The following is a 26,905-nucleotide window of genomic DNA, read 5'->3' on the forward strand; positions in this document are numbered from 1 at the left end:
CACACACACACATATATATATATATATATATATATATATATATATATATATATATATATATATATATATATATATAGTGAGTCAGACTAGGACTGCACTGGGTCTGTACTTGTTTGACTGAGTACTGGGTATTGATTTACTCAAAACGCCCAATCCATTCCTTTTAATTCCAAGTGGAGACAGGTTTTTTCCCCCATGTACATACTGTAAGAGGAATTTAAGCGAGCGTATCCTGCCATGCTCTCCCACTGTGCTTCTATCCTTTCATTCTGGCTCCATTGTTTGTTTTATCGCTCCACCACATCAAAGTAGAGAAGGGCTTCCAAGTGGAGGAAATGCACTTTTGCTTCCTGCCAAATGACAGTCCACAGCAGATCCACAGCAGATCCTCGCTGGCACAGAAGCCTTCTCAGCCAGCCTCTTTGTTGTTCACACACACAGCCTCACTCTCCCCATCGCTGCTTCCCACCAGCTCTCCATCCCCTGGCTTTCATCTTCCTCTTTGCCCTGACTCTTATCTGCAGGCTGTGAAACGGGACATGGTCTGGGCAGCTCTCTGGCATTTCTTAGGCCAGAGAGGCAGAGAGAATGGATGGCAAGGCTGGAGGAACTATCCCAGTGGAGAGGCTGGGCTTGCCTCCCCGGCCCAACTCCAGGGCTCATTCTCATGGAAATGGATGAGTGTAACCTTGCCCAGGGTGCGAGCCCGCAAAGGGATTGGGGTGGGGGGCGTATGTCCATACTGTATTAGGGAAGGGAGCTCCAGGGGCTCCATAGAGTGTGAGAACAGCATGTTCCCGCTTGAGCCCTGAGCCTTGGGTCCCTTCTGTAAAAGCGGAGGTCATTGGATACGGCCCCGCGGCGCTGACCTTCCTGGAGTTCATGTTTTCAGCATTTCCATCAGGCAGGGTTGGTGGCCACCTCAGAGGGTCTTTGTGTGCCAAAGGAGTAACAGTGGCTCTCTCATGGCCTGCAGGTTGTGACAGGGAGGCCGGACACAACACTGGGCATGTGGCACCGTCTGGACTGCAAGTATCCTTTGACTGCTTTGTGTCTGAAGCTTCGATGGCATGCTCTCACACACACACACACACACACACACACACACACACACACACACACACACACACACACACACGTCAGCTTACATAGACTGTAGAAAAGGCACTGGTCTGTGGAGTTGTATTACACAATGACTGCATGAGAAACCTGCCTTATTGCTTTATTCTATGGAATGTGAAGAGAGAACAGCGTTTATTCAGTTCATTATGGTGCTCCTGGCGCTGCTATCCACTGGCCACCGCGGGACTCGCTAAAAACACGGCATTTCGCGTGTGCCTGATGCGCGTTCCCGTTGGCTCGCATTGGGTCATCTCATCACTTTTTCATGACTTGACAACAGCCTTGACCGTAACCTGACCCTAACCGTAACCTCAGTGACCCCGCATCTAAAACCAACCACCTCCTCTGTGGTGAAATAGCATGTTGTATGTGTGTAATGTGACCCTGTATGTGAGTGATAGTATCAAAACAATATGCAAACATGCTCTCATATGTGTTTTGCCTGTAGTGCATGAGTATATGTACCCACATTAAGGTGTGTGAGTGTGTGTGTGTGTGTGTGTGTGTGTGTGTGTGTGTGTGTGTGTGTGTGTCTGTGTGTGTCTGTGTGCGTGTGTGTGTGTGTGTGTGTGTGTGTGTGTGTGTGTGTGTGTGTGTAGTGTGAGCTAGTGAGTAAACCAAATGCCCATAAGCAAAGAATTCAGTCAATCATTCAATCATCCAGGATGAAGAAAAGAAAACAAACAGTTGTGTCCTCTACCGTGGAATGTAATGAGGACTGCATTCAGATTAAGCTGATCTAATTTAGACGCGTAATGGCCTCATGACCTGGCTGCGTGGTTGGTAGGGAGCACATCGGTTTACTTTCTGGGCTCGCACTCCACAGCAAAACAACAAGATGCAGGCCTGCTACTGCCTCAGTACTCATTTAACGCATGAGTGTGTTATTAATATTTAATCCTTTGAGACGAGCCGCCTAACTGAATAACGGTTTGGTGAAATATGCCATATGACATTGTTTGTCAAACATTTATAGCTCCCAGTGCCTCAGACAAGCTCCAAGAGTGCAGGTTGAACACTGAGGATTGTGTGCCAGATTGAACTCGAGTCATTTGGGGTTCCTGAGAAATCAAGATGTACCGGTTCATTTGGCCGGCTGTGTTTGCAACTGACTGTCTGGGAAACACATCCTATGTTGATCCGTTTTCTCTGTCATAGCAACATTATGACACTTTTAATTGGGTTCAGCAAAGGAGATATGTGTTTGAGCTAAAGGTAATGACATCTGTATTTGTGAACAGTATACACTAAATACCCGATAATGACAAAGTCAAAACATGTTTTTAGAATTTGTGAATTTATATTAATTATCTTCTGGCCACTCTGCCATACAACACAGATTTGTGAAGTGCTGCACTGACTGTTGTAGTGAAACACTCCCCTCACAGCCAACACACTACAGTTCTGTGGTTTCTTCATCACCTCCCCGACTAAGGTCCTTCTTGCCTGGTGGCTCATTTTGGTCAGACAACCAGTAGTTCCATACTTTTTCTATTGCCTAGTGATGGAGCCTGCTGTGGTCTTGTGAACTCTCAAAACCGTACAAATGGTTTTACACCTCGTGAGGATTCTGTCTCTGAAGTCTATGGATAGTTTCTTAGAATTTAGACGTGTGTGTTTTGTTTCTAAAATCATTTCTAAATCATGTCCAAGCAATTGAATTGGCCACAGATGCACTCTAATGAAGTTATACTGACATATAAAGGACATTCAGAGGAATTTGGATGCACTTAAACTCAAGTTGGAGTGTCTCTGCAAAGAATATTGAATATTTAATGCCTGAAAACATTTCAATTTTTCACTCACTCACTCATTCCCATTTTGCCAGCTGGCGCATAGGGCTGCAACAAAGTCCCTCCACTTCTGTCTGTTTCTGGCCTTCTTCTCAGAGAAGAGAACTGGACGGACAAACCCGTCTTTATTGGTCACACTAACACACCCAACACACGCATGCGGCCAGCCACACCCATGCTGACGGTGGCCGGTGAAACACAGTCTCTGCATTTATCCCATTCAGGCTTGTCCTTCCTCCGGGGGGCAGCCAGGAGCAGTGGGCAGCTTTCTTGTGTACAGCGCCCGGGGACCAACTTCAAATGTTGTTGTCACTGGTCACTGCATGTTTTTAGGGGGGGTCCATATCAATGTTGTATGGAGGAACCCCAGGTGAGCACGGGAAGAACAAACTCCACACAGAAAGGCCCTTCTGATGAGATAGCCCACCTGGGCATGGGCACTGAAGACATGGGGAGACACACCCTCAGCGCCCACAGCGTCCCAGGCGGGAATCGAACCCAGGACCTTCTAGCTATGAGGCGACAGCGCTACCACTGTATATATATATATATATATATATATATATATATATATATACAGTATATATATATATATAGGCTGTAACACCAGAATGCAGGAAAAACTCAGGGGGGGTTGGATAGTACTGCATTCAACTTCTAATGAATGTCCTCTGTCACCTCTGTCCTTTTCATTATTCACAGGCCATTATCATTATAGGATTTTGCTGTTATGATTTGGTGCAGGGTGAAAGCTACTGCTGATTTCAGGGGGCAGAGCCAAATGCAACAGGGACCTGAAGCCAAGTTATGCATGGACTTCAAGTTTACAGGTATCGGTGCCAAAGCTTCCTATCATTGTTGCTACTGAGAAGAATGCCGATTCAAACACTACTCTTCTCACAACACAGTGTCAGGTGTCAAAGTTACTGCCTGAAGGAAATGGTAGCTGTTTCTCTGCAGAAAAATAACGCTTAAATTCTCATTATGACTCTGACCTCGAATTTCAAAAGGATGGGATCCAATGATCAAAAGAAAGTTATGTGACTTACAATACTATACAGTTTCCAATGATAGATGATGTGCAGTCTAGACGGGTTTGAAATAGCAGCAAAGTGAGAAATATGAGCGGAGAAACACTCGAGAACAGCTGTATTCTTGTCTTGTTTGTCATCTCACTTAGTGTTGTGAAATAGTGATGTGCCGCAGGAGAGGGGGACCCTGAGTGCAGTATATATTTAAGCAATATAGCATGAGAGCCAGTGTGTTGTGCCAAATATATCCCCCTGATCAGCGTGATAACTGCTGAGCAGGGGGATATATTCCACAACACACGCAGCTCGAGTGCTATATTGCTTTTATAAAACGGTTTCCAAGTATGATAATATAATAATAATAATAATACTATAAGTCCGACTCCGACTGGCATGTCATTCTGATAGAGTCAGTTGAAACCATTGATAGTACATATAGATCTGGATAAAGTCAGCGTGACGTCACCCATTGGGTTTTGATAGCAGAAAATGAGGCTTGAATCTCCCGCTTCCTGCTCATCGTTGATTGGTTGAATGGATTAACTTTACACGGAAGTACGGGGAGAGAGGGCTGTTAAAACACTAGTAGAAGAAGAAGAAGGAGGAGGGGGCGGCTGCCCCTAGCGGCTGCCGGGGGAGTTTCCGAATTTGTCTCACAGGCTTGAACGACTGCCATCTTGTTGTTCGCTTCTGTTTGCTAGCTTGCTCGCTGGCTGGCTGGTTGCAGTGGTGAAATGGTCCAGGACAACAAATATAATAACTTTTAGTCCGAAGGTATGGGCGAGTAGGAGTCCAGCCAGCCGACCACCGTCTTGTCCGGGGCCTGGCCAAGAGACCATGGTGTGGTGTGATCCTGGTGCATTGTGCCTGGTGTGAGTCTCCAGCCTGCTAGCTGCTGCTAAGCCTCCACAAGGTAAACTGCTATTATACTTATCCCTGGGCAAACTCTAAAATTTATAACTGAGGTGGATTTGGTCGCGCACTTGGTGCTCTGCTATGTTGGACTCGTTGGACTGTTTGAGTGATGCTCATGTTTGTAAGCTAACGCTAGCTCGATTAGCATCGTGTGCTAACGTGTGAGCACCGTTATAGCCTACTTTAACTGAAATTTGGTGGCGTTATGTTATAGTAATTAATATAACACGGTGTCGTTTGTTTCTTCAAGGGATGGCCGTCGGAGTACCATGGTGGAGCAGGAACAGCACAACAGAACAGAGGCACATTGTCCCTTGGTCAAATTATTTGTGAAAATGAATGCTACGTTTTGATTCCCATGTGCATATTACTGTGAGAATATTGCTGATCATCAGTTGTTCAACCTAAGATATTGCAATAACATAAGCTAAATGCTGACAGATTTGAGACTTTTGATATACTTTGAACCATTTGGTATGTATCTGCCAGTGTGTTTTTGTCAATAAACATTGCCAACAAAGAACCTTGTTGTGTAGGCTATGTGCTAATTAAATCATGTACCCGAATGTACCGCAAATCTCATAGAACTAGCCCATTATAGTTGTCTGGTCAGAGCAGGCAGGTTGTTAATAAGATGTGATATAAAGATATTTGATGTCGAGTGAACCAGCTTCGACCAAATGACCAGGAAGAAGAATGAAGATGGAGAACCAACCGACTGCTTCAAATCAACGAATGATTTATATTTATTGAAATATGGTTAGCTGTAACAATTCGACATAAACAAAGGCTACACCATGCAACATATATTTTGATATCATTCAAACTTAAAGAATGGTTAATTTTCCACCATGGTAGGCTGTACTGCTGTGAAATGGTTACCTATATTTGTATCAAGTGTTGCTTGGTAGATTATCTATGCCTAATTTACCAGTAGACATATTAGTGCAAGACCTTAGGCTATGTTGAGTTCTATCGATCTGATAAAGTATGTTTTAAAATAAGGATAACAAATTGCTGAGCTTGGCGGATGCCTCAAGACAAGTATGTATCATTTTTAAATGTCCAATACCATACAGAAAAGCAAATTGAACAAACGACCAACAGCATTCATGTCTGCAAAAACTTGTGATGTTATGTCACGTTGACATATAACCTTATGACGCTTACTGTATAACATGGACAGACCATTTAACGTTAGGCTACTTTACATACCGTTAGATAACGTTAAATGGTCCGCCATGTTATGAGCGTCACGTTACATGTATGCCATCTATACAGTTACGTGTGTCTACTAACATTATTAAAATATCATAAAGTAGCGCTATTTTCTGATAATTTGCTAAAGTATGACTTGCTATCTGCTAGCCATACTAGCCTTGTTTTGCTAGGTTTTCTTATTCGTGTACTTTCCGCAGACTAGATGCCTTTGCGGCACATTGCTGCCTCTAACGGGCGGAAGTATTACTGTTTCCCAATATCCAAAGTATATCGCCTATTTTCCTCGGAATGGGGCTATAATTAAAAAAACTGGGGCCTTGAGAGCATGAAAAATACTTGAAATTGTTTTTTCAGACCATAAACTCATTTGTAAAGTGTTTATTTAAGACAGAGACCGAGAGAGAAGTTGGCTCGTTTCACATAGAGTTGAATGGACGTTCAGGGATGATGTTACACAAGCTGCGCCCCCCACTGGCCATTTGAGAGTATGGCAACTTCCGCATTGGCCTCAAAAAGAGACTGGCTGTAATGGGGACTGGTTGAAACACTACTGTAAGGCGGGACCGCAAGAACATGCGGGTGATTTGATTGGATCGTTCTGGAGACTGAAGTTGACATTGGCCAATCCTGGCGCTTGCTGAGTAGCTGAGAGCTTTCTGGAAACCCCGACAGGCAGCTCGAGCGCAGCGTTGCATTCTCAGCGCTTGCTGAGAAGCTGAATGCTTTCTGCAAAGCCCGACACCAACTAACGTTACGGGGTTAAATGCGGGGTTAACAGCCTTTCTTTTGCAAAGAAGACATTAGCCCGCATCTATTCTTGTACAAAACATCATTTTCTGCGAAGTATTAGTAAAGTTATAAGCGAAGATCGATTCACAAGGATCTGACAGCTGTCTCCGCCATTTTTTTTTTCTACGTTGTCATTTGAGGTAAGCCTTATTATTACTCTCTTAGTAAGAGAGTTGCCATGGCAACCAATAACCCATGGCCATGGGTTATTGAACTCGGTTACTGGAATTATACAATGGCTGTGAACCAATCAGATTGCTTGATTTGAGAGAGCCGTTTTATAAATATATATATATATTTAGAACACGGCTCTCTTGAATACTCGATTCTGATTGGTCAATCAACAAGATTCACCGGTCATTATTTCTCGACAACCGACCGCTGCTCTGCCACACCTGGATTAATCAGTTGATAAGAGCCTTTTGTCAGCAAACACTACTAATTAGGCCAACCAGTTGCAGCTGTGGTGTCTTGTGTGCCAATTACGAATGAAACCGCTTTGTCGTTGAAAACGCTATTAAAAAATCTATTTGAATAATTATTTTTGTCAGATTATTGAATGATTTAGTTGTAGGCCGTGTTCTAAGCGGGATAATGTATAGTGAGCCGGTGATTACTGGAAATAATGACCTTCAGGTGAATGATTAAGCCCTCCGCTGCGCGTCGGGCTCAATCATTCACCTGTCGGTCATTATTTCGCCAGTAATCACCGGCTCACAATACATTATCCCTTACTTATACAACAGGTAGTTCCGGCCGAGCAATTTGATTGGACAAGAGGGATCCTACCAGTGCCAATATTTCATGATAACGCACTGGCGCTTCACTGTGTGTAGATCACTCCGCTTCACAGCTGCTCTAATCAACAAAACGCTTCACAGCTGTAGAGTAGACAGTAGTAAAGTAGACAGCCTGCAGTTAATTAGGCTGATTAGGCTACATTTTCGGCAAAGGGAAAGCTGAGGGTACTATTTTTGTTGGCGGAGGAATAAATACAGAAATCATCTATTTTCTCAGCTTTTTGTCATTTTTTTAATCAGCTTTGTTTAATAGAACTGTTGTATAAAAGCAATATCACACTCGAGGTCGTGCGGTTGTTGGCTAATATTGGCACTGCTGTGATTATCTTCGGCACTCGGCTTGCGGCCTCGTGCCTGCGACCGAATCACAGCAGTGCCAATATTAACCAACAACCGCACTCCCTCTCGTGTGATATTGCTTAATATATATATATATATATATATATATATATATATATATATATATATATATATATATATATATATATATATATATATATATATGTGTGTGTGTGTGTGTGTGTGTGTGTGTGTGTAATAGGTAATAATAATAGGTAATAATAGGTAATGAACAAACGTTGACCTCTAATCCACCTTATTTTTGAATGCCCCGCTGTAAAATAATTATGGGTACAAGGTCCGGTTTAACGTGACTTGATTGTTGCAGCTTGCCATTTCCTCGTTATTAACGACTCGTTAAAACTCTGATGCTGGGAGGTTCTGCACTCAAGCTGCAGCTTCATTGTTAGTAGAGCGGATAAGCACAATAATCGTGCACTTTTTGACAGAAACGTGAAATTTCACACATAGTTAGGGAATACCATACGATCTATTTTAAGATTGGGAGGGAAGTCAGATTTGACCTCAAATCCAAGATGGCCACCATTTCCCCGAGTCTAATGTACAAATGTGCTTATAAAGATTGTGTACCTTTTCAGAGAAGCATGACATGTCTCACATAGTGAGGGAATACCATAAGGTTTATTGTCAGATGTGGAGGAAAGGCGGATTTGGCCTCAAATCCAAGATGGCTGCCATTCCCCCGGGTCTAATGTACAAATGTGGTTATAACACTTGTGCACGGCTTCAAAAAAGCATGACATTTCTCACATAGTGAGTGAATACCATAAGGTTTATTGTCAGATGTGGAGGGAAGTCAGATTTGGCCTCAAATCCAAGATGGCCGCCATTCCTCCCTAGTCTAATGTTCAAGTGTGCTCATACCATGATCAAAGTTTCACAAATCTTAAAGTATTTCTTGGTGAGAGTGTAGGGTCCCCTTGGTAATCTAGAACAGATTTGAAAGGTATAAGTGTAATGGTCTTTGAACTAATTTTTGGGAGCTAATCCGCTCTACCATGTTGCAGCTTGCGCATTTCGAGGAAATGTGGGGGGGAGTTGCTTGTCACAATAAATAAGACTGGTTTGACGATTTATTTGAGGGAATGTAATAATTTTATCTATCACATCCGCTATTTCTGTTGCTCTTTGAGCAACTCTGGATATTTGTCGACAAGATTTTTGCCAAGCTGGACCTGATTAGTGATTTGCTCCATTCGCCTGCAGCTTTGAAACATTACAGACGGGTGTCAAGCTGTCAGCAACAAGGCTGGGAGGCTTACACCGGAAGAAGCGCCCATAGGCATCATGGCAGCTAGAAATAAGGTAGATAAAAGCGATTGTTTTTGGAGAAACGAGGCCGTGGTCAGTGTGTTTGATGTGGACCAGGTGAATGAGGCCGTGGTCAGTGTGTTTGATGTGGACCAGGTGAACGAGGCCGTGGTCAGTGTGTTTGATGTGGACCAGGTGAACGAGGCCGTGGTCAGTGTGTTTGATGTGGACCAGGTGAACGAGGCCGTGGTCAGTGTGTTTGATGTGGACCAGGTGAACGAGGCCGTGGTCAGTGTGTTTGATGTGGACCAGGTGAATGAGGCCGTGGTCAGTGTGTTTGATGTGGACCAGGTGAACGAGGCCGTGGTCAGTGTGTTTGATGTGGACCAAGTGAATGAGGCCGTGGTCAGTGTGTTTGATGTGGACCAGGTGAACGAGGCCGTGGTCAGTGTGTTTGATGTGGACCAGGTGAATGAGGCCGTGGTCAGTGTGTTTGATGTGGACCAGGTGAACGAGGCCGTGGTCAGTGTGTTTGATGTGGACCAAGTGAACGAGGCCGTGGTCAGTGTGTTTGATGTGGACCAGGTGAACGAGGCCGTGGTCAGTGTGTTTGATGTGGACCAGGTGAACGGGGCCGTGGTCAGTGTGTTTGATGTGGACCAGGTGAACGAGGCCGTGGTCAGTGTGTTTGATGTGGACCAGGTGAAGGCAGACTCAAGCCAGACCTTCTGCCAGCTCATTGAGCTGCAACTCGCCTGCTGCTGTTTTATCCTCAAGGCATACTGCTGCTTCCTGCTTCCTGAACTGTTTCCTGTCAGCCTGGATTTAAGGCTCATTAGAATGAATACGTTGCTCTAAGCAGTGATTTTGACACACATCAAAGCCTGTTTGATCTTCCCAGGTGAAGTCGTTTACAGCCTGTGCCTTCAGGGCTAACAACTGTTTTTGTTTTGACTCTGCCACCCCTGAGGCCACCCATGTTTCAGACACCTCAGGGTGGCTGTATTATACACTTGGCTGGGTCTCTGGATGAGTCCATGTCTTGACTTGAATGATTCATCTCAGGGTATTGCCCATTTTTATGGAACTGTATCAGTTATCCTTTATGTTGTTTGTTCAAAAAATCGGATGCTTTTATTGGTTAGAAATCGATATTTACGCAGGCCTACTCGTGCAGCACGAGGTCACCATACGCCTTTCCACCCCCTCAAAAGTAAAAAAAAAAAGGGAGTTCTTTTGTTGGGAACTTTGAATATGGCCTGCTGAAATTTCATTTTGCAGTGGGCTTCTGATTGTCTAGTAGTGTGTGTGTGTGTGTGTGTGTGTGTGTGTGTGTGTGTGTGTGTGTGTGTGTGTGTGAGAGAGAGAGAGAGAGAGAGAGGTGAGGAAAAGGTGGTGTGTAGGCCGGGAAAGGAACGATGATTGCTATGAAGGTGGCTGGAGCGGCAGTTGGGCCGCTACCTCCACACCGCAACTCATCACCTTTTTACACACACACACACACACACACACACACACACACACACACACACACACACACACACACACACACACACACACACACACACACACACACAAACACTCAGTCAGTCACACAACCTGACACCATGGTGCAGCTAGCAGAAAGTGGCTCTGGCAGTTATAATTACCGTCGCTGTCTCGCATTGTGCCAGCGTGGAGCAGAAGGATGCTGAGAACGCCCAGGCAACTCACTCCTGGAGGTCTCAACACCCAGGCAACTCACTCCTGCAGGTCTCAACACCCAGGCAAATCACTCCTGCAGGTCTCAACACCCAGGCAACTCACTCCTGCAGGTCTCAATGCCCAGGCAACTCACTCCTGCAGGTCTCAATGCCCAGGCAACTCACTCCTGCAGGTCTCAACACCCAGGCAACTCACTCCTGCAGGTCTCAACACCCAGGCAACTCACTCCTGCAGGTCTCAACACCCAGGCAACTCACTCCTGCAGGTCTCACCACCCAGGCAACTCACTCCTGCAGGTCTCAACACCCAGGCAACTCACTCCTGCAGGTCCCAATGCCCAGGCAACTCACTCCTGCAGGTCTCACCACCCAGGCAACTCACTCCTGCAGGTCTCACCACCCAGGCAACTCACTCCTGCAGGTCTCAACACCCAGGCAACTCACTCCTGCAGGTCCCAATGCCCAGGCAACTCACTCCTGCAGGTCTCAATGCCCAGGCAACTCACTCCTGCAGGTCTCAATGCCCAGGCAACTCACTCCTGCAGGTCTCAACGCCCAGGCAACTCACTCCTGCAGGTCCCAACGCCCAGGCAACTCACTCCTGTAGGTCTCAACAACACCCAGGCAACTCACTCCTGTAGGTCTCAACAACACCCAGGCAACTCACTCCTGCAGGTCCCAACACCCAGCCAACTCACTCCTGCAGGTCTCCACGCCCAGGCAACTCACTCCTGCAGGTCCCAATGCCCAGGCAACTCACTCCTGCAGGTCCCAACGCCCAGGAAACTCACTCCTACAGGTCTCAACGCCCAGGCAACTCATTCCTGCAGGCTCCAACGCCCAGGCAACTCACTCCTGCAGGTCTCCACGCCCAGGCAACTCACTCCTGCAGGTCTCCACGACCAGGCAACTCACTCCTGCAGGTCCCAATGCCCAGGCAACTCACTCCTGCAGGTCTCAACGCCCAGGCAACTCACTCCTGCAGGTCCCAACGACCAGGCAACTCACTCCTGCAGGTCTCCATGCCCAGGCAACTCACTCCTGCAGGTCTCAACGCCCAGGCAACTCATTCCTGCAGGTCTCAACGCCCAGGCAACTCATTCCTGCAGGCTCCAATGCCCAGGCAACTCACTCCTGCAGGTCCCAACGCCCAGGCAACTCACTCCTGCAGGTCCCAACGACCAGGCAACTCACTCCTGCAGGTCCCAACGCCCAGGCAACTCACTCCTGCAGGTCCCAATGCCCAGGCAACTCACTCCTGCAGGTCTCAACGCCCAGGCAACTCACTCCTGCAGGTCTCCATGCCCAGGCAACTCACTCCTGCAGGACTCAACGCCCAGGCAACTCACTCCTGCAGGTCTCCACGCCCAGGCAACTCACTCCTGCAGGTCTCCACGCCCAGGCAACTCACTCCTGCAGGTCCCAACGACCAGGCAACTCACTCCTGCAGGTCTCCACGCCCAGGCAACTCACTCCTGCAGGTCCCAATGCCCAGGCAACTCACTCCTGCAGGTCTCAACGCCCAGGCAACTCACTCCTGCAGGTCCCAACGACCAGGCAACTCACTCCTGCAGGTCCCAACGCCCAGGCAACTCACTCCTGCAGGTCCCAACGCCCAGGCAACTCACTCCTGCAGGTCTCCATGCCCAGGCAACTCACTCCTGCAGGACTCAACGCCCAGGCAACTCACTCCTGCAGGTCTCCACGCCCAGGCAACTCACTCCTGCAGGTCTCCACGCCCAGGCAACTCACTCCTGCAGGTCCCAACGACCAGGCAACTCACTCCTGCAGGTCTCCACGCCCAGGCAACTCACTCCTGCAGGTCCCAATGCCCAGGCAACTCACTCCTGCAGGTCTCCATGCCCAGGCAACTCACTCCTGCAGGTCTCACCACCCAGGCAACTCACTCCTGGAGGTCTCAACACCCAGGCAACTCATTCCTGCAGGTCTCAACGCCCAGGCAACTCACTCCTGCAGGTCTCCATGCCCAGGCAACTCACTCCTGCAGGTCTCACCACCCAGGCAACTCACTCCTGGAGGTCTCAACACCCAGGCAACTCACTCCTGCAGGTCTCAACACCCAGGCAACTCACTCCTGCAGGTCCCAATGCCCAGGCAACTCACTCCTGCAGGTCTCAATGCCCAGGCAACTCACTCCTGCAGGTCTCAATGCCCAGGCAACTCACTCCTGCAGGTCTCAACGCCCAGGCAACTCACTCCTGCAGGTCCCAACGCCCAGGCAACTCACTCCTGTAGGTCTCAACAACACCCAGGCAACTCACTCCTGTAGGTCTCAACAACACCCAGGCAACTCACTCCTGCAGGTCCCAACACCCAGCCAACTCACTCCTGCAGGTCTCCACGCCCAGGCAACTCACTCCTGCAGGTCCCAATGCCCAGGCAACTCACTCCTGCAGGTCCCAACGCCCAGGAAACTCACTCCTACAGGTCTCAACGCCCAGGCAACTCATTCCTGCAGGCTCCAACGCCCAGGCAACTCACTCCTGCAGGTCTCCACGCCCAGGCAACTCACTCCTGCAGGTCTCCACGCCCAGGCAACTCACTCCTGCAGGTCCCAATGCCCAGGCAACTCACTCCTGCAGGTCTCAACGCCCAGGCAACTCACTCCTGCAGGTCCCAACGACCAGGCAACTCACTCCTGCAGGTCTCCATGCCCAGGCAACTCACTCCTGCAGGTCTCAACGCCCAGGCAACTCACTCCTGCAGGTCTCAACGCCCAGGCAACTCATTCCTGCAGGCTCCAATGCCCAGGCAACTCATTCCTGCAGGTCCCAACGCCCAGGCAACTCACTCCTGCAGGTCCCAACGACCAGGCAACTCACTCCTGCAGGTCTCCACGCCCAGGCAACTCACTCCTGCAGGTCCCAATGCCCAGGCAACTCACTCCTGCAGGTCTCAACGCCCAGGCAACTCACTCCTGCAGGTCTCCATGCCCTGGCAACTCACTCCTGCAGGACTCAACGCCCAGGCAACTCACTCCTGCAGGTCTCCACGCCCAGGCAACTCACTCCTGCAGGTCTCCACGCCCAGGCAACTCACTCCTGCAGGTCCCAATGACCAGGCAACTCACTCCTGCAGGTCTCCACGCCCAGGCAACTCACTCCTGCAGGTCCCAATGCCCAGGCAACTCACTCCTGCAGGTCTCAACGCCCAGGCAACTCACTCCTGCAGGTCCCAACGACCAGGCAACTCACTCCTGCAGGTCCCAACGCCCAGGCAACTCACTCCTGCAGGTCCCAACGCCCAGGCAACTCACTCCTGCAGGTCTCCATGCCCAGGCAACTCACTCCTGCAGGACTCAACGCCCAGGCAACTCACTCCTGCAGGTCTCCACGCCCAGGCAACTCACTCCTGCAGGTCTCCACGCCCAGGCAACTCACTCCTGCAGGTCCCAACGACCAGGCAACTCACTCCTGCAGGTCTCCACGCCCAGGCAACTCACTCCTGCAGGTCCCAATGCCCAGGCAACTCACTCCTGCAGGTCTCCATGCCCAGGCAACTCACTCCTGCAGGTCTCACCACCCAGGCAACTCACTCCTGGAGGTCTCAACACCCAGGCAACTCACTCCTGCAGGTCTCAACGCCCAGGCAACTCACTCCTGCAGGTCTCCATGCCCAGGCAACTCACTCCTGCAGGTCTCACCACCCAGGCAACTCACTCCTGGAGGTCTCAACACCCAGGCAACTCACTCCTGCAGGTCTCAACACCCAGGCAACTCACTCCTGCAGGTCCCAATGCCCAGGCAACTCACTCCTGCAGGTCTCAATGCCCAGGCAACTCACTCCTGCAGGTCTCAATGCCCAGGCAACTCACTCCTGCATGTCTCAACGCCCAGGCAACTCACTCCTGCAGGTCCCAACGCCCAGGCAACTCACTCCTGTAGGTCTCAACAACACCCAGGCAACTCACTCCTGTAGGTCTCAACAACACCCAGGCAAGTCACTCCTGCAGGTCCCAACACCCAGCCAACTCACTCCTGCAGGTCTCCACGCCCAGGCAACTCACTCCTGCAGGTCCCAATGCCCAGGCAACTCACTCCTGCAGGTCCCAACGCCCAGGAAACTCACTCCTACAGGTCTCAACGCCCAGGCAACTCATTCCTGCAGGCTCCAACGCCCAGGCAACTCACTCCTGCAGGTCTCCACGCCCAGGCAACTCACTCCTGCAGGTCTCCACGCCCAGGCAACTCACTCCTGCAGGTCCCAATGCCCAGGCAACTCACTCCTGCAGGTCTCAACGCCCAGGCAACTCACTCCTGCAGGTCCCAACGACCAGGCAACTCACTCCTGCAGGTCTCCATGCCCAGGCAACTCACTCCTGCAGGTCTCAACGCCCAGGCAACTCATTCCTGCAGGCTCCAACGCCCAGGCAACTCACTCCTGCAGGTCTCAACGCCCAGGCAACTCATTCCTGCAGGCTCCAATGCCCAGGCAACTCATTCCTGCAGGTCCCAACGCCCAGGCAACTCACTCCTGCAGGTCCCAACGACCAGGCAACTCACTCCTGCAGGTCTCCACGCCCAGGCAACTCACTCCTGCAGGTCCCAATGCCCAGGCAACTCACTCCTGCAGGTCTCAACGCCCAGGCAACTCACTCCTGCAGGTCTCCATGCCCAGGCAACTCACTCCTGCAGGACTCAACGCCCAGGCAACTCACTCCTGCAGGTCTCCACGCCCAGGCAACTCACTCCTGCAGGTCTCCACGCCCAGGCAACTCACTCCTGCAGGTCCCAATGACCAGGCAACTCACTCCTGCAGGTCTCCACGCCCAGGCAACTCACTCCTGCAGGTCCCAATGCCCAGGCAACTCACTCCTGCAGGTCTCAACGCCCAGGCAACTCACTCCTGCAGGTCCCAACGACCAGGCAACTCACTCCTGCAGGTCCCAACGCCCAGGCAACTCACTCCTGCAGGTCCCAACGCCCAGGCAACTCACTCCTGCAGGTCTCCATGCCCAGGCAACTCACTCCTGCAGGACTCAACGCCCAGGCAACTCACTCCTGCAGGTCTCCACGCCCAGGCAACTCACTCCTGCAGGTCTCCACGCCCAGGCAACTCACTCCTGCAGGTCCCAACGACCAGGCAACTCACTCCTGCAGGTCTCCACGCCCAGGCAACTCACTCCTGCAGGTCCCAATGCCCAGGCAACTCACTCCTGCAGGTCTCAACGCCCAGGCAACTCACTCCTGCAGGTCCCAACGACCAGGCAACTCACTCCTGCAGGTCCCAACGCCCAGGCAACTCACTCCTGCAGGTCCCAACGCCCAGGCAACTCACTCCTGCAGGTCCCAACGCCCAGGCAACTCACTCCTGCAGGTCCCAACGCCCAGGCAACTCACTCCTGCAGGTCCCAACGCCCAGGCAACTCACTCCTGCAGGTCCCAACGCCCAGGCAACTCACTCCTGCAGGTCCCAATGCCCAGGCAACTCACTCCTGCAGGTCCCAATGCCTAGGCAACTCACTCCTGCAGGTCCCAACACCCAGGCAACTCACTCTTGCAGGTCCCAACGCCCAGGCAACTCACTCCTGCAGGTCCCAACACCCAGGCAATTCACTCCAGTCCTGCACGTCCCCTCCGGCTCCCTGCCCCTCTTCTCACTCTCCCTCTGTCCCTCGTTTGATACTTTTCTAAATAAATCCCATTAGCTGGCAGAATGGTTGGCCATAATTCCCACCCCTTGCATCTTACTGATAAGAGCACAACACTGTAAGAAATGGCATCAAATAAAAATATTCAATGTTTTTTTTGTATCTCTGCCAGGGGATTGTGTCCGTCTGTGCCGCCCCAGAGTCCCACATTATTCATTAGGGGCTGTGAGGTATAAAGGCTGCTTTTGTCCCAAAGTGAGAGCGTTCGTGAAGCGTTTTGTCTTCATGCACGGCACAAGCTGAGCCGAGCTGGAAGACATTTGAAAGCACAGTTGTTAATTTAAACCTTTTCTCTCAAACCTAAAGCTCTTGTACTGTGATTTTTTTCTTAAGAGACCCCCTAAAGTCATATTTTATATTAAATACTCTACTTTGAATAATAATTTGTGTCTTATGTTTTTTGTTTTGTTTACAAAGTTACATTATCTTGTAAAAATTCTTTAAATGCCATCTACTCCTGCTTATTAAAGCTTCCACAGTCCGGGCGTCCGGGTGGTGTAGCGGTAGATTCCCTGCCTACGAGGGTCGCAGGTTTGCGCCCCCGTGTGTGTGTTTGTGTGTTTGTGCGTTTACAACGTTACATTATCTTGTTAAAATCCATGAAATGGCATCTAATCCTGCTCCCTTATTAAAAATTCCAGAGTTCATTCCAGAATATGCTATCTAAATCCTACTGACGTCTCCTACTTCACTGTAAAGTCCATTCTCAGTGTATGTGCACTGGACACTTCACATTTCCACATCACACTTGTGTCAGTTGAATATTGAACCATGGCTTTCAACCTATTTGTGATGTCACAAATCATGCTTGTAGGATTTTCAATGACCACAGAGAAACTTTCCACTGTCAACACATGGATGTGAAAACGGCCTTTAGTGTCAAACTCTGCACAGACATCATTCTGCACAGTGAAGCTCAAACATCCAACTGAAACAAGAAAAACACATTTTTGACTTTAGGGGGTCTTTAAAGGTTTCTCATAGAGAGGACACCAGAGGATAGGCCAGTGCATTGCATCTGGTGTAACACTGTTGTGAGAGCTGGGTGAGCACCTACTGTATGTAGAAGCCTGGCTTGGATGCTAGTAACTTCATCCAAGCCAGGCTTCTACATACATACAGTGCTCACCCAGCTCTCACACAGGATGTGGGTGGCAGCAGGTGTATCATTTAAAGGACCAGGGTGTTTGAGATGCACCTTAGGGCTTTATTTTGTCATTGTGGTGATATTGTGTGTTTTACATGCTGCTCTCTGCCTTTTAAATTGGAACTTTGAATCAAATGAAGGTGTTTGAATTAGGCCCTCAGCAGTGACTGCTGGTGTCCCTGAACCACCTGCCTCTGCTCCACACCTGCTCTCAACATTGATGAGAGCTATACTTCAATACGACAGGATACTTGACACTCAGCCTTACAGTACAGAACGATTACATAATCCATTTTCAACCTCAATGATCTCAACAATAGGATATTAAGTGACAGCTGACCCTTCTGGCCTGAGGGAAGATAACTCATCGCTCAATATCTGTTTTTTCACCGGTAATTTCTTCTTCTATCTATTCTTCGGCTGTTCTGCTCTTACCACCTCCCCCCACTCCTGGAAAGGCTTTGTTGTGACATGATTCAATTTGTTTTCTTTAACTGATAAAAACCAACCAGCAGCAAAAAGCTGGTACATGTATATTAAATATATTAAGTGTCTGGCGATCTGGAACAAAAATAGTCAGTGGCCAAAGCTTGCATCAGTAATATCCAGTAATATCCAGCTCTCGACAGTGTTCTTCTGTAAATGGGAAAAGCCATGATGTTACTGGCATTCTTCATTCATATCCAGCTCTCTACAGTCTTATATAAATGGGAAAGCCATGATGCTACTGGCATTCTTCACTGAAGGATCATCATGAAAACCCCTTGAGAACATTGGGACTTGACAGGAAGCTGACAGCGGACTTACAATGGGAACCATGTGCTTAATCTAACTGCAGAGACGTTTGTTATTGTTTCAGCAGTGCAGTAGTGGATTCAGTGCAATGCGATGTGAGTGAAATTTGAAAAAAGGCTGTGTCATTGTTCCAGCTATCACACTGCTGTGCCTGGTGGAAGGCAGGAGCTTTCTCACCTATTTCCTATTTGCCTCTTTTGCTTTTGTACTAAAAAGATGACTGACATATTTCTTGCATTAGCAGGCTACTATTATAATCTTTGTATCAGTGTGCCACTGACTGGCCTCATTAAAGAGAGAACTAATTGGGACAGAGATCTGCTAACAGTCAGGATAAAATATTATTGCATAGTTTGATCTTCTCCCTATTCGCATATACATATCTTTTCCATACTAAAGAATGTGCAGTTGAAACCTTTATGTGTATTGAAAACATATGCGGGGTGACAGAATGTGAGCTATTCTTTAGAACAGTATAACCACTCCCTTCTAACATCATCAGTGTCTTCTGGCTCCCCGGCGTTAGCTCTGTTTGTCCGCTCCCATCTGCAGTCAAAAAATAAACATTCTCCCACAAGCTTTTGGTCCAGCCCATAACTAACTCACTTAGCTGAGCGAATAAAAACTCATATGCCACGCCTTGATTTGCTGAATCTTTATGAAGCCTGTAAAATATATCAGCCAGGCATTACAATTGCTTATTTTCCACACATAATCGCAAAATGTGCCTCTTGCGAAATGCGCTTAGGCGTCCCTAAAATTATTAAAGTTATGAGCCTCATGGCCTGAGGCCAGGTTGAAGTAAAAAATAAATAAATCATTCCCTCTCCCCTGCCTGCACTGTCATTGACTCTAACGCACTTACCATGCCTTAACAAGGTCACAGATATCTAAAGCCGGCGCTCACACACTGCGGCCCTCCGCTCACCAGCTCACTGCCACCGTGCTGTGGGCTGTTGGCCAGCCTGTTCAGCAGCCCCCGTGCCTACGAGGTAAGACTACTACACACTGTGCATATTTTAAGAAAATCAATGTCATGCACTGCCAAAGAAATAGAAGAAGGTTTTGATTGCTCGTGGCACACATAGTATTTATGACTGGACTAGCAAGCTTGCTGCTGATGAAATTCTATAGCAGTGCTAATACATTATACATAATGGGCAGTTATCAAATAAGACATGCCATTTGCCATTCAGGACCAAGAGCAGCTGCAGGACAGGACTGAGGCAGGCGGCGCCTCCTGTGAGTTGGAGAGGGCAGAGGGGGACACGACGAGGAGCAGCTCTGAGCCGGAGCACCAGGAAGACCTGCTGGAGGGAGACCTGGGGCTTGGCACCAGTCCAGCTCAGCCTGTGGAGGCCTGAGGCTCTGGGAGGGAGTGAACTCTGACCCCAGCTTATCAAGAGCTGCGAGCTGCCTCCCACACACTGAGTGGGGTCACCGGCCAGGGCAAGAGAGAGCCACCGGGGGAGCCAGAGCCAAGATGGCCCCATAAGGTCAGGCACCGCTCCTGTCTGTCATGTTTTCATTGTGTTTCTTTATTTTGTTTGCCTTTTGGGAGGAAATGCCACCACAGCAGAATCATGACTTGAAGTCAGTGTATTTGGACAGATTTGTTCGCACAGAAAACTCATCTGTGTGCAGACGTCCTGCGTGAAAATACAACATATTATCCACAAAGGCACACTTCCATTTACTGTCAGTGGAGCAGCTTCATGCTACTTGGTTACATGCGTCATGGTCTTTGTTCTGCAGGTTCTGGCATTAGGAGAATTGTCCGTGACTATGTACAATAGTATTTGTAGGGTGTGTACTCAGTACAATAGGGTGTGTACTCAGTTCATTTCTCTACATCCTCTACACAAATGACTGTCTAAGCCCATCCAGCACAACCCTCTATTTTAAGTATGCAGATGACACAGCCATCCTCGCACTGCTCAATGACCAGGACTCTTTCTCCGCCTACCATCACTCCATATCACACTTCTGCACATGGTGCGACAATAACTTTCTCCACCTCAACATCCCAAAAACCAAAGAACTACTCTTCAGCCCCCCCAAAACACCGGACCATCCCCCCAGTCTCACCATCAACGGACAGAAGGTAGAGGTGGTGGACTCCTTCAAATACCTTGGAATCACTATAGACAATAAACTCAGTTTCAATCAGCACACTATGGACATTTACAAACGTTGCCAACAGAGACTCACAGCCATCCGCAAACTACGTCACCTCTCAGTCCAACCCCACCTTCTTCTCCTCCTGTATCGCAGCATTGTTGAACCGGTTCTCCTCTACTGCACCATCTGTTACTTCCACATGCTCACAGTCACCAATAAGAACCAACTCCTAAAAATAACACACTTAGCCAGTAAACTCATCGGTATCACCACTCCCAACCTATCTGACTGTGTCACCTCATCCATATCCCGTAAAACACGCACCATCACACATGACCCAGACCACCCACTCCACCAGCACTTCACCCTCCTCCCCTCTGGCCGTAGGTATAGACAGCCTTTGTGTAAAAAGGCCCGCTTTGGCAAAAGATTTGTCCCAACTGCCATAAAAACCTTAAATATGTAACCGTAACCCCTCTCTCCTGCTTACCATGTGATGTGCTATTTGTCTCTGCTCGGCTACTCCAATGTCTTAAGTGTTGTTCTCTGTACCCTTTTATGTCCCTAATGTGACTGTGTGTTTCTGTTTGTGTTTGTGTTTCTGTACGCACCGCCCGTGAAAAAGAATTTCCTCTTTGAGGACAATAAAGCTATCTATCTATCTATTTCCTTTAATCAGCCAAAATGCTACTTTTGTGCCAACTTTGCTTCGCTTTTGCACCACTCCTTATTCAACATTTTACTGCACTGTTTTTTCCCTCTCCAATCCTTTGAACTGATTCAAATGCATTCCGTTGAATTTATTAGCCTCCCGTTTTCACATCTTCTCTGGTCATTCCATGCTGTACTAGAACACTTTCAAATGCTTAAGTGTATTAGTAGCATTTGGAAGAGAGACTATTAGCATGTGAGGCTTTGCACTGACTTCTATAATTATAGATTGCACTTTGCTACTTTCTCAGTGCATCATTATCAATCTCAGGGCCCCGTTCCCCTCGAGTGAAGCAGTGTGTAGTGTGCTGCACAAATCCAATGTAGTGAAGGTTAGGCTTTGGAAATATGTCCACTGTTTTTTCCATATTCATAATAAAGCCATTGTCGTGGAAGGGCTTTTCATTTGACGTTGTGAATGGCTGAATGCATGGCTGCACCTGTGGAATGTTCCTCTATTTAAGCCCTCAATGGCTGCAAAAAAAACAACGCACTGATCGTTGAACACAACTGTTACAGGTCTGTTCTATGCTACAGACAGGCACTGAATGACAACAGCCTTTTATCATGGGGTCCTTGCAAGGAGATATTTATCCTTTTCAGCAGCACAACAACCCAAATACTTCTCTGTAACTCTGCCCCCAACTTCCATCAGTATTGTGTTTCTCTATAGTCTATTGGATACATTTCTCTGTGATTTTCCTCTATATTTTATCTTGTGTTGCCACAGGGTCAACGTTCTCGTCGTCTTATTGTTTAGCCTCTTTCACTACATAAGTGAGTGTAGTAGTTATGGCCAGCAGCAGGTCATTGATATACAGTGAATCTGGCTCTTACAATGGCAATGAAAACACATGATCCCTGCAATGGCAACAATGTAATGTACTGTATAACATTAGTCCAGCACAATGGTTCTCAAATGATGTGGAGTGGCACATTGGTGTGTGTGTGTGTTGGAGTGAACTCACGTATGCCCTGTGTACATGTGAAGAACAAAAGTGTTTATTGTACCCAATTAAAATTCAATTTCACCATCTCAAAATCAAAGTTGTACTTTTATTTATTATAGTTATTACATCCTGGCCAATTTCCGCAGCTCATCATGCTGGCCCTCCTGTATAATTATCTTGTGTGACATGTTCAAACAGTCAATAATCTGTTATGCCTTAGGATGTTTTGTTTGTTTGTTTGTTTGTTTTTCTTCTGAGAAGTTTGCCTCAGCACCAAAAAGATTGAGAACCACTGGTCAAGTAACCACTTTTTTTTATGAAATGTATATTGTACAGTGATGTGAGTTGTTCAACACAATAACTGCATAATTGTCTTGTTATTAACTTTGAACTTTACTCAATACTCAATATTCCCAGATCATGTTTCATAAGAGCAAGCACTTGTAAACATTTGAAATTTTAGAACAGACTGCTTACACTGACATTGAGAAAGACTTGCAGAGCTCCTTTGTCATGGCATTGTCCACAGTGGGTGACATCATCCTATGATGATTTGGTGACAAAATCAAGGCATCCCTTTTTCTAGAAATGGTACTACTGCTGCTCTGATTAGCCTAGTCATCACACCTCTATCTATGGCACGTCAACAAACCAGTTTAACGATTGTCTCTGACTCAAACCAGATCTTACAAATAAACATGAACAATGAGATTTTTTTTTTTTTATCAATTGTTCTTTGTTTTTCTTTCATCCACTATTTTCACTTTTACAGACAATATGGAGACTGGAAAAACAAATATTTTGTCCGTTTTTGAACATTCAAAAATAACCCTAAAACATCCACTTTGAAGTGTTATCATAACAAGATACATGAATTATACAGTTGTTGTTTTTTTGTAGTTGCAGCTTCACTAATCATTCAAGTCATTGTTCGTAGGCTTTGCATGTCAAACACATCCAGTAGTCCAGTACAAAAGTAGTGGTCCCTTCAAATACCACTGCAATTCAACGGAGGAAAACAAAAATACATTCCAAATGTGGCCAGTGGAGCTCCTCCCACAACACTGATTTAAAGTAAAGCTTACGTAATTCCACAATAAGAGGAAACGGCACTCGATGCAAAATGAACATTAAATTAAACGTCTTTGGTGGTGTGGACATTTTCACAGTTTGGAGTGAGTCAGTAGTGATTTGCTCAAGTCCTTAGCCTCTCCGGCTGTTCGGACTCTTTCGTACCCGAGCACAGACATGGAATGGTGGCAGTAGTCCTCCACTTGTTTGATCTGTTGAATGCTCAGCACTGTTCTCCATGCACTAGCAGCTTGTGTGGCGTTCCTGGACGACACTATGAACGGCTTTGAGGACGAACTGGAGCCACTGGTCATGTTCAGAGCGAACGACTCAATGTCATGGTTGGTGGTCAGGTTGGTGAAGCGGTAGATGCTCCGCAAGGTCTTAACCGGGTTCTCAACCAGGTCCTCATATCGCACAGCCATGTACTTCCCCTTGAGCCAGCTGGGCGGGTTTAAGGCAGTCCTCAAAGTCCTGGAGGTGCGGTCACAGATCACCTCCATTGCTCCTATGGAGTGGTAGTCTGAGCCGTCCTTCTTGTTGGCTTTGTGACCAGGGTCCACAAAAGGGATCCGGCGAAGTTTTGGGTCCCTGCTCCGGACCACCTGTAAATTTTCCCTTATCAGGCCGTGTCTGGATTTTATCCTGGAGTTAGCCACCGCCCGTGGGTCTCTGACCAGGTGTATCACCTTTAAGTCCAAGGAGGGGTCCTCCATGAGTGGGGCCAACACGTTAACGTCCAGAATGCGTACCCCCTTTATGACTATGGTGTTATATTTGAGGCACTCCTCCTCCAACAGTCTAAGGCTTTGAGGGGGGCACTTTTTACACACCTTATCATCCACCATGCCCACCACCTCCTTCCTGTAGGCTGAGCAGAGGGGGTAGGAGCACACCACTTTATTGAGGGTGGCCCCAAAGAGTCCTAGGGAGGTAAAGTTCTTGCCCCCTGGGCTGTTGTAAAGTTGGAAAACAGAGAGATCACAGCGGTATAAGGAGCTGAGCATGTCCCTGGCTGCCCCTTGTAAAGACACGGCATCGCCCGGGTACAGCTTCTGCCAGATGTGCCACATCGGCTCATACAAGAAGAACACTTCAGGATTTTGGTTAAAAAGCTCTCCGAAAAACGAGGAGCCTGACCTCCAGGTGGTCAGAACATAAACAAGCTGTCTCTTTTTAGCCAGAGAGGGCCTGTACAAGAAGCGGATATCAGATCTGCTCTGATAAGTGGTGCTCCTCATCTGGTGGTTACACTGCTGTGGCTCCTTAGTCCATTTATAGTTAGCCAAGTTCAGCATAGTGAGGACCAACAGTAAGAAATAGGCCATAAATAACACAATTCTCTTTCTGCGGAGGACTTTCATCACGATTCCAGGCTGTGCTATTATCTTGGTATGGTTCCTGTAGGTTTTGAGCTTCCTCCCAAAGCCAGCATCCTTCTCCCAGGGCGCTGTCAACTTCAGTGGTTGATGGTATTGTTTGCCTCTCATCGGTAAGCTCGCAGAGTGGCTCTCACCACTTGGCAAAAGCTCCTTACATTGACGGTGCACCAACACGGTCTGTAGTATTTATATGCTGGGAGTTGATAGGCTACCCAATTGAATACCAACTGATTAGGTAATACAGACCTCACCAATTGGATATCACATTCGAAATCCAAAACACGATATCCCGTTTTCACTGCACTGCGCAATGGTCTTCATAGGAAACACGGACACGGTGGCTATTTAAGTTGTCCATTCCGGGCATTGCAGTGATTCTGTGGGTGGCCTGTGTTCAAAACAAAAGAGAAGCAGCCTTCATCAATGTAACAGACGCCCTGTTTGACCATGTTCAGCGGATTCATCTCTGCGCAGTTATCATCTGATGCAGCCTTTAAATGCAGCCTAGTAGTAGTAAGATTCAAGCGTCGCAGACAATAAAATCGTGACCTGTTTTGCGCACCGGCTGCAGCTCGAATCATTCCGCATTTGCCTTAACGGAGCGATTGATGGCCAGTATCCACACAGTTGCAAGATTTCTCCGTTCTTCCTGATCCTCTGTGCGTCCAACTAATACAAACTGGACCGATTCAATCAGAATACAGGGAGAAAGACCCGCCTCCAACAGACGCTATTGGCCCTCGCCGTGGAGACGTGCGTCATCGAGTGACACCATTGGACGGGCGATCCGTCTGTCTTGCCGCAGGCTCCCCATCACAGCAATGGTAGACGGTGCCAGTGGGAAATGATGATGCTGTTGTTGTGTTGAGAGATTTATCTTACAATCTGCATCCCCCTAACCTTGCTTTACTATTTAATACTATTCACATAATAGCCTACTCTGCCAGCTGCATGTAGCCTGTACTCAATTTTTTATGGTTCTATTTTCACAGGACACGGTTTCACCCTTTCCTGTAACACTTTTGCATTGTTTGCATTCACCTATGTAAAATGAAAGCCAAGTTGTTATTCTATTAGTCCTATATTGATGGTCCTATCATGCTATTATATCCCTCATAGTCTTTGGGCTGCAGAGAGGAATCGATATCTCAAATTGAAGGTATTTTTCCCCACTACAGCCTCAAGAGGGTAGCTCAGATCTGTAAGAAAAATGAAAACAGCTCTCTATACAAATATTGCAGCGAGCTGTCTATTTTATAAGAATAATACCATAAAAATATACTGCCAAAAGGTCACAAAACACTGCTGACAACCACATTCCCCATAGGAATATTACAGGAATATTACGGGGATTTTTTCCCCCGTTAGGGTAGTTGGCTGTACATGGAAACCCGTTTCCCAGTCATCAGTGACTGACAATCCTCTCTGCTCAATTGGAATCAGCTTTAATCTGACATTTGACAGCTGTTCCCCGGGAATTGACATATCCTGGGATGCTATAAGCCATATGTTTGAATGTAGGAGCCACATGCTCAGCAGACTGAATGTCATCTTCCCTCAGATGTGTGCCAATTTTGGATTACAGGCTGCACAAATGAAAACGAGAGGAAGAGAAGGCCCTGACCTCTGACCATAATTATTCTGCATTCTGATTGGGACTTATAGTATAGCCTACTATAGTGAGTTTATAGTAACATTATCATGCTTTATGATATTGTTTATCCCATGATGTATCACAAAATTCATATTCTAATCTTATTCTTACTTTTATAATTGTTATTATATTATTATTATTATTTAATAATAATAATAATAATGTTGTTGTTGTTGTTGTTGTTGTTGTTGTTGTTGTTGTTGTTGTTGTATTATAGACTTTTGTTGTGATATTTGTATAGTATCCTTCTATATGATTACTACCGGTATAGTTATTTTTCATAAGGAGACCTATAAGGCTATAAGTAAATTTGTGTAGGTCATTTGAAAACAGCTCTGATATATAATGAATAATTACCTTTCTTTAAAAATACCGTCTTATTATTGTGTTTGAAGGATGCTGATATTTCTACCCCATA

General features: G+C 47.4%; 2 protein-coding genes across 2 annotated transcripts in view; one reads left to right on the forward strand and one right to left on the reverse strand.

The window, feature by feature from the left end:
• Positions 1 to 19,962, forward strand: part of LOC310800786 (sodium/hydrogen exchanger 9-like) — a gene marked incomplete at both ends in the record, with an annotated part of 134,028 nt that extends 114,066 nt beyond the window's left edge. The window contains 3 exons of the mRNA XM_083663346.1: positions 977 to 1,032; positions 19,485 to 19,590; positions 19,795 to 19,962. Of these exons, the coding sequence (XP_083519472.1) occupies positions 977 to 1,032; positions 19,485 to 19,590; positions 19,795 to 19,962 (330 nt within the window). The remainder of the gene's footprint in view (positions 1 to 976; positions 1,033 to 19,484; positions 19,591 to 19,794) is intronic.
• Positions 19,963 to 22,762: 2,800 nt separating this feature from the next.
• Positions 22,763 to 25,454, reverse strand: chst2b (carbohydrate (N-acetylglucosamine-6-O) sulfotransferase 2b). Its single transcript, XM_083632191.1, has one exon. The coding sequence runs from the start codon at positions 24,939 to 24,941 to the stop codon at positions 23,544 to 23,546; it is 1,398 nt and encodes a 465-aa protein (XP_083488317.1). The 5' UTR covers positions 24,942 to 25,454; the 3' UTR covers positions 22,763 to 23,543.
• Between the last annotated feature and the right edge of the window lie 1,451 nt (positions 25,455 to 26,905).

This window comes from Poromitra crassiceps (genome assembly GCF_964638095.1).
Source record: "Poromitra crassiceps genome assembly, chromosome: 2".
Taxonomy (NCBI): Eukaryota; Metazoa; Chordata; class Actinopteri; order Beryciformes; family Melamphaidae; genus Poromitra; species Poromitra crassiceps.